Source organism: Aureococcus anophagefferens, assembly GCF_000186865.1.
Source record: "Aureococcus anophagefferens unplaced genomic scaffold AURANscaffold_30, whole genome shotgun sequence".
Lineage (NCBI taxonomy): Eukaryota > Pelagophyceae > Pelagomonadales > Pelagomonadaceae > Aureococcus > Aureococcus anophagefferens.
In genome coordinates, this window is record NW_008705589.1 from 167,912 (window position 1) to 175,122 (window position 7,211).

A 7,211-nucleotide genomic window follows, 5' to 3' on the forward strand; every position below is an offset into this window, starting at 1 on the left:
ACGCTGTTCCGGCGACGCACGCCCTCGAAATTTAGCGGAACATGGTTCCGGAACACAAAACCTCAACCTCGCATGTTTCCCGCGGTCGTCGGCGCCCCTTTATTGGCGATCCTTTAAGTTCGGCGCGAGCCCGTACTTCCCGAACTGGGGTGCCCCTTCAAACTCGGCCATCTTCCCCGCGCGCGCAGCTCCTGAAAAAAATTGGTGATTGACAGTGCTAGGGAGAGGGGCAAGCCGCAAACTCAGCTTCGTTGGGTTTCCCGTGTCCACATGCATTCCTCCAGGGCCTGGGGTATTGCATCCGGGATATTGCACCCGGGGTATTGCGTCCGGGATGAGCGCCTGGAGGCTGACAGCGGAGGCTGACGACGACCCTACTTCAACATAGGGCTGTATGTTCAATATGAACTTCAATATGGGACTGGGGCTGGCTTTGTTTCGGCCACTCTTTTGCTCCAGGTCGCTGAAATAGAGCAAAGCCTCATGCGGGTGCATTCACTAATCAAATTTGGTTGATCCGTATTACGAAACGACGATTAAGTCTGTCGGGAGGAAGCAACATAATGAACATGGCTGACTTAACTTCACATTCTTCCCAGATACTGCTATGGACATGTTCGACGCGTCCGTTTTGGGCGACCGAACCTCTCGATTTAAGTGGTTTTGCCTTACAAATAAAGACAAAATCGAGTCGTTTGATGTATGGAAGAACGGATGGAAAGTTTTGCGTATTTAAACTTGGTGCAATGGAGTTCCATATTGTAGAATAAGGGGACTAGGGCTACTTTGCGAACGAGTGGGGGACCTGCTACACCAGGTCTAGGAAGACTCTCCGTCTATCAAAGCTAAGTCCCAGCGGGAAGTCCTGGTAAAATAAAAGCAGCAACCCGCTTTTGCAATGTTTTTGCCACCGCTTCTAGAAGCGCCGTCACCCATACAGCCCCAGTTGCCCGTTATCTTGCTCAATGCAATGGCGCCCTCACCGGTGGTCCCTAAGAGGGGCCTGTACTCACCTCGAGGTTTGGTAGAGGAATCTCTTCGAGATAAAACCCTGGCACATGTGAATCTCCAGATTCTACGACAACGGAGAAGCGAAGTTCGCATGAGAATAGCGTCGTTACAATGCCAATTGTGGGATGAGTACGAAAGACGACGTAGCATGAACCAGTCGACTTAAAGGGGAGATTCTCAAGGGGCACATCAGAATCGTGCACATAGAGATCGGCATCACTAAGGGACTCGACATGGATACGAACGTTTTGCATTTGTTGGCCTTTTGCATTGTTTGTTATGTGAAACTGCAGAACTAAAGACGAATCAAAAATGTGACGGATACAGGCGACATGATAGGATTCAGTGCCCTCGGCTTGTGCACTCAAGACAACAGGCGCGAGGGAAGAGATGACGCGCCCAAGGCGTGTGAGCTCAGGAACAGCAGACACTTTTGACTGTTGTTTGATTTGTTCTTGCGTGAGTTCATATTTAAGATTCACAAACTCGACTCTTAGCAGATTATGCTCGACAAGAGCAGCGCGGCGTTCGGACTCCGATGAACGGACCAAAAGCTTCAGAAAGTCAACACAGAGATGCAGAGACACGTCGTTAGGAAGCGCATCTAAAGCGTCGACGGGGTCAGTCTTATTGATATGACGATGCAAGAGGTCAAGCGCCTTGATAAAGGTTGTCTTTCTTGGTGCATCTAGATGGTTTGCCTCAGTTGGCACGTCCAAAGACTCTGAATAGTAGCATTGCGCGAGGGTCAGATAGACATCGAGCGAACTCGTAATGGGAAACTTAGTTTCACTTTGATGGCTTTCAGCATCTTTACTTGTTGCGACAAGGGTCATGTTTCGAGCCCGTTCGGCCTCTTGCCAGACATTGGCACAATAGTCCTCTGCGAGACCATCATCTTTCAAGCCCTCTGTATATACATTTAATACGGCGAGGTGGTTTTGCAGGCGCGCGAATACTAGCGCTCTCTCATGAAGAAAATAGGTGGGGAGCCAGGATAGAAGCACCTCAGCTTCGTAGTGCTTCGAAGTCTTAAGGAATAGACGGAGCTGCAGTCTGTAAATGTTCGCTCTCTTGGCATCAGTGGCACCAACCTGCTTCAGGCTGTCAAGAAGAAGATACGCAAGCTCATTGTGCAGCAAGGGAGACTTTTCGCCAGCACAAACTAGTTGGCTGAGATAAACACAGGCAAGTGAAGCTCCAGAATCCAACGGGACTAGCTGAGCTTCGTATCCTTGGCACTCAAGGGACGTCCTCAAGGTTGCGTGCCAGAGGCTTGTGTCGAGTATCTGGTCACTTTGTTGCATGCGCTTAATCGATCCTAACTCTTTCATCCACGCAACAACATCTCGCGCAGTCATACCTTCGAAATAAAATGGATGGACGGATAGGTATTATAATCAGAATCAATACTTCAAAAAAAGTACGGCTGTTGTTTCTGATTCAAGGCGAAGGACGCTGCAAATTGACCTGCACCGCCATTTCTGATAGGTAGTGGCATGATTATATCGTCTTGATCATCTCTGACACTAATTTTAGCGCCAGTAAAAACTGCGAGACCAAGCGCTGGTGCAGTACTAAAGACGGGGGCGGCATGCTCTATTGCAAGACTTGCATTTCTAGGCTCACCCGAAAACCAGAGCCAGCGTAAATACCTTGCCTTCCAGCATCGAAATCGATCACGATCCCAGGCTTGAGAACCCTCATTATTCTCTGCGCAGCAGCGGTCTTCTACGAGGAGTGCTAGAGCCCTCTGGTGAGCCTGTTTGCTTCTGTAGAGCCAAAGCAGAGGTTCGGCGTATAAAGCCCCGCCAGCGGCTAAAAGGGGGGCAACATATTCGAGTTCGCACTGCTGGCTTGGATCTTGTAGCAAGAAGACAACATCCTCGACTCTCGGCGGTGAACACTGAAGCCACGCTGCGATAAGCATCGTATCCACGAGCACAAGCTGCGTATCCTGCACCTCACTAGCATCGCACTTGGAGGATCTATTGCCATCGCTATATTCTGTAACGCATGAGATGAGCCTTCTGCGTGCGACTGCGAAGAAACTTGCGATCGCAGCAGCCGCGCGACTCAAGCTTGCGCCACGAAGGATGGGTTTTAGTAACAACGCGTCGTACTTTTCCGGCATACTAGTACCGGATTGATCCGAAGTCTGAAGCGATGTTTTCTTTGACGCTAAAAGTAGGGATAGCTCAGGCGGGCAAATCGATGGGAAGAGCTCTGCCACGGCCTCTGGCGCAGCCTCTGCATTCAGCCAGTGCTGTGATGCACCTTCAAAGTCACCCCGGCTGTATAGGGCGTACGCGTACCGCTCTTCGATGATGAGTGCTTCGTGACGACAGTCTGTGCAAGATGCACACAAAGCAAGAGCGTCTTCATATCTAGCTGAATCTAGCAGAGCCTGGAGTTGACGGCCAACAGGCAACATCTGTAGCACAACCCCCTTCCTGTCCCCAAAGCAATAAAGATTCCCAAGGCAGGAGGGGGGTATTGACTTCCTTTTCCTATGCTTGTCGCAATCGCGCTGTCCCTCGTGAACTCCCAAACTCCCAGCGACAGTCCCAGCGAATTTCTGGAATTCTGAATCATCTGTGGCAGTCGAGACGTCTACGACCGACTTTGACTCAACATCATAAGACTCATCAAGAGCCCCCCCGCATAATGCAGTCGCAGTAAATCCATTGCCTAGTGAGATTGTCTGGATATGTGTCAGTGTTGCCACAAAATGTACCTGAAACACATTAGTAAGCTAGGTGAGATAACAAGACAATAACCTCTATGGTACTTTCAAGAAGAGCAAGTACAAATGCCGATGCAGTCTTCAAGACGATCGGTGCGCTTGACCAAGCGATGCGTTCTTCTGTTGGATTCGGCACGGACTTAAAAGGCAAAGTTAGGTACGCAGAAATAGCACGAAGGTTGAAGAGAATGCCTCTTGACTGTGATGACACGAGCAATCGTTCATCGTTCCGTGAAGACTGATTGCCAGATAAAATCAGAGAGGGCCCTGTGCCGCCGGGAGCATCTAACAGCTTTCGTATGAACAGATCTGGTGACGATCCGTCAGGCATTTCCTTGGGGTTGCTGACTCCAAGAGCACTAAAGACACCACGCTTCTTTTGAGCAATTGTCGCTTTGTTGGCATTACATTCATCTCCGAGGTCTATCATTAAAATATCAAAGGAGCGTTTATTTGCAATGATAACACACTTCTCGTTAACGAGACATGCCGAACTGGGCGTCTCAGGAAGCGTGTACTCTCGTTTGACATCCTTCAGGATGCCCCCTCGTTGCCAAACATAGACTTTAATTCTTTTCTTAAGGAAAAGTATCAGCGTCCGCGACGGTGCGTGCGCTGAGAAAAAAAGCACACCCCGAGCATCCCGCACATGGGCGGTCGCTCTTAGGGAGTTTGTATCGTATGCAACTACGATACCGTCCACGATCGCAAACAGTACTGCTTGTGCATCAAATGTTGCTAACTGTGATACACAGGAGCGATCCCGAGTTGGCGTCCTCATTAGTTCGATCATCGTTGCCTCATATCCCGATAAAGTTTCCTCGCGGCAGTAATATGCACTCAAAGCTCCATCACTCGTTCCTGTGAAAAAACGTCTTTTACCTCTGCCTTTTTGCACGTTAGACATAGCACAGCTTGAGACATGCCGTTCATAATAGTTTGCGATCGGAAGAGGTTCAAACACGGTCCAAGATAATTGCATCATGCAGACAGGCAGACGGTGCCCGCAATAAAAATTACCTTTACGGCGATACGGGGCCGCGGTAGATCCAGAGCCACTGCCCAGTAGCAGCGGTAGGCCCAGCAGCGGAAGGCCCAAGGCTGGCGGATGTCCTTTCCGGGGGTAAACACTGACTTCAGCGTGCGGCCCTCGCGTAGCTGGCACTGAGGCGGCAAGAAACCCATGCAGGTGCGTCGGCCTGGCCCCGTCCGTGTCCGTGAAACTCGAAGCGGCGTAATTTTGGAGGTGCTCCAGCCGTGGAGTGACATATCGAAACGTCAAGTACACTGTCAATCTGCTAGCTCAGGCTTGGGCTTAGCGAGATAGTTAACTCCGACACGGGGAGGCAGCCTAATGGGGCTGCCCTGCCGTGTGAGGGTGAACTATCGAGGTTACGCAGTGGCGGTACACCGGCGTCTCTGTTATCCTCACGTCACCTCAGCTGCCGTAGTATACGGGGGCCGGGGCTGCTGGAAACGTCGCTATGACGTCAGTCAGCCTACTATCCAGCAGGTGCACTGTCCGGCGACTGTGCTACCTCGCTGAGCCTGGTGCTCTCTGGCACGTCGCTGTGGCGCTAACTAGACAGACACCACAGACACAGAAGAGCGCTATGCTCTCTGTCCCTGCTTGGCAGTCACTCCTTCAGTTCGCTGTCTATAAGACTTGAAACTGGATTAGAAGAACTAAGGAAGGGAAGGGAAGCTAGCAGGATACGCAGTAGGAGCGCACTGGGGCAAGGTGCACTGCAACATCAAGATGCAGTTCACTGAAGATGAAAGTAGAAATCTCTCTATCTCTCTAGATAAGTGTACTGTGCCGCGTATCTTGAATCTTGGATATCTCCTTGCGCTGGAAAACGCTTCATGTTTTAGCATGGTCGCGAACCCTCAGCACGATGTGTTATCACAGCTTCGACCCGCATATGGCATGCGAGCCTCACCAACAAAAATGAAGGAACTTATCAAGGAAGTGTTGAAGGAATCATTGTCAGGCCAAACCTATCAGGTGAGTGTGATTTCGGTAACACATCGGAGTATAATGATAGGGAGACCAAGTCCAACAGCAGACCAAGCTTATTGCCGATACGGTCAAAGACAAATTGAAAGGTGAGCTGTTCGTTTTGTAACAATACGTATATCCTTCATTCAGCTCTCAGTCTTCCTCGATATAAATTCATGGTGCAAGTTGTCATTGGTGAACAACGGGGCGAGGGCGTACGGTGCGACCTCTCACCCAATCCCGACCCCTACGCAACACCCCCACCCAACAGCCCCCCCCCCCCGCCTCCCGATTTTAGAGTCATGGATTGCGCAGCATGGGATGTCGGACGTTTTGGGACCGTGACACAGATACGTATGCAAGTGAGACCTTCACAAATGACAGTATATTCTGTATTGTTGTAGCCTACGCCGTTTATCTTTGCTGAGCAAGTCGGACTGGGCGATCGCAGTTCGGTGAACGAAGACTAACAAGCCTGTGTCGCAGAGGTGATGCCGCCCGAAGAACGGCGCAAAAATAGCCAAGGGGGGCATGTCAAACGCCGCTTCAAGTTTGATGCGCGAATATCACCGGAAATACTGGCGGAAAATCAGCAAAACAGACACTGAGGTCACGTCGCTTTTCTGCCAGTCAGTGGTGCACTCGAAGTCCTGCAAGCCACTACCTTGAATCAAACAAGAACCTGGGTATAGAAAACTCAGCGGAGCTGCCTGTGGTGGTGCATGGTGCTGGGGTGCGCGGGGGGGGGGGGGGGGGCTCGTGTCTGTTGGGCATAAACGAAATGGTTCCACCCCGATCAACTCACATTATGCTACCCGCGAAAAGACATGGCTCAATATAAAGCCCTGGCTCAGGGGGAAGATTCTCCTGTATCTGCCCTACTGTCCTTATTTTCCCTTCTCTTCCTACCTTGCAGTCTCATATCCTCATGAGACTGAGCTCAGTCCCAAGGTCCCCATTTTAGTATGGGGGCCTAGAGAGATAGAGAGTTTTGTATCTCCCTAGTGGCTCGCTGGTACAGAGCCACCCAGTGTCCTCCCCCTCCTTAATACTTTCTAACCCTGTTATAGTTGCTTCCCGCACTGTAATAGACGGAGAGTCTTCCTGGACCTAGTGAGGCAGGTCCTCTGCCCGTTCGTCCAGTAGCCCCAAGCGAGTTAGTGAGTTTGGACCACTTATCATCATCCAGCTAACCAAGACTGCTGGCTGTGGTGGTCCTCTCCCAGCTCGCCGCTTCCCCGGGGACCGGGGTGGCGCGGCTTTTTTTTTTAGCCCGCCCACCACCCTCCTTCGGCACACTGGCAAATGAAGCACCCGCCCTACCCTACCCTCCTCCGTCCCTGCTGCGGTGGCTGTGCCATCCAAGCGCGGCCCGTCGGCCTTCATTCTGGCCCTTTAATTGAATTGAGCTCAGCCTCCCTTCGAGGGAGGAGTTTACCTTGCTTCCTTTAG

General features: G+C 51.1%; 3 protein-coding genes across 3 annotated transcripts in view; 1 reads left to right on the forward strand and 2 right to left on the reverse strand.

Moving 5' to 3' along the window:
- Window positions 1-101: 101 nt before the first annotated feature.
- AURANDRAFT_72465 (hypothetical protein) lies at window positions 102-4,850 on the reverse strand (the record flags this gene model as incomplete). Its single annotated transcript, XM_009042386.1, has 6 exons — window positions 102-775; window positions 1,014-1,298; window positions 1,344-2,374; window positions 2,482-3,748; window positions 3,792-4,180; window positions 4,244-4,850. 6 exons carry the CDS (start codon window positions 4,740-4,742, stop codon window positions 503-505), a joined length of 3,744 nt encoding a protein of 1,247 aa, XP_009040634.1.
- A 783-nt stretch (window positions 4,851-5,633) lies between these two features.
- Window positions 5,634-6,186, forward strand: AURANDRAFT_32194 (hypothetical protein; the record flags this gene model as incomplete). The annotated part of the gene is made up of 4 exons (XM_009042339.1): window positions 5,634-5,765; window positions 5,806-5,873; window positions 5,917-5,979; window positions 6,075-6,186. The coding sequence occupies 4 exons, from the start codon at window positions 5,634-5,636 to the stop codon at window positions 6,184-6,186; spliced, it is 375 nt and encodes a 124-aa protein (XP_009040587.1).
- Window positions 6,187-7,010: 824 nt separating this feature from the next.
- The window catches only part of AURANDRAFT_72466 (expressed protein), a gene marked incomplete at both ends in the record, with an annotated part of 4,403 nt that continues 4,202 nt past the window's right edge, over window positions 7,011-7,211 (reverse strand). Inside the window, one exon of the mRNA XM_009042385.1 lies at window positions 7,011-7,211.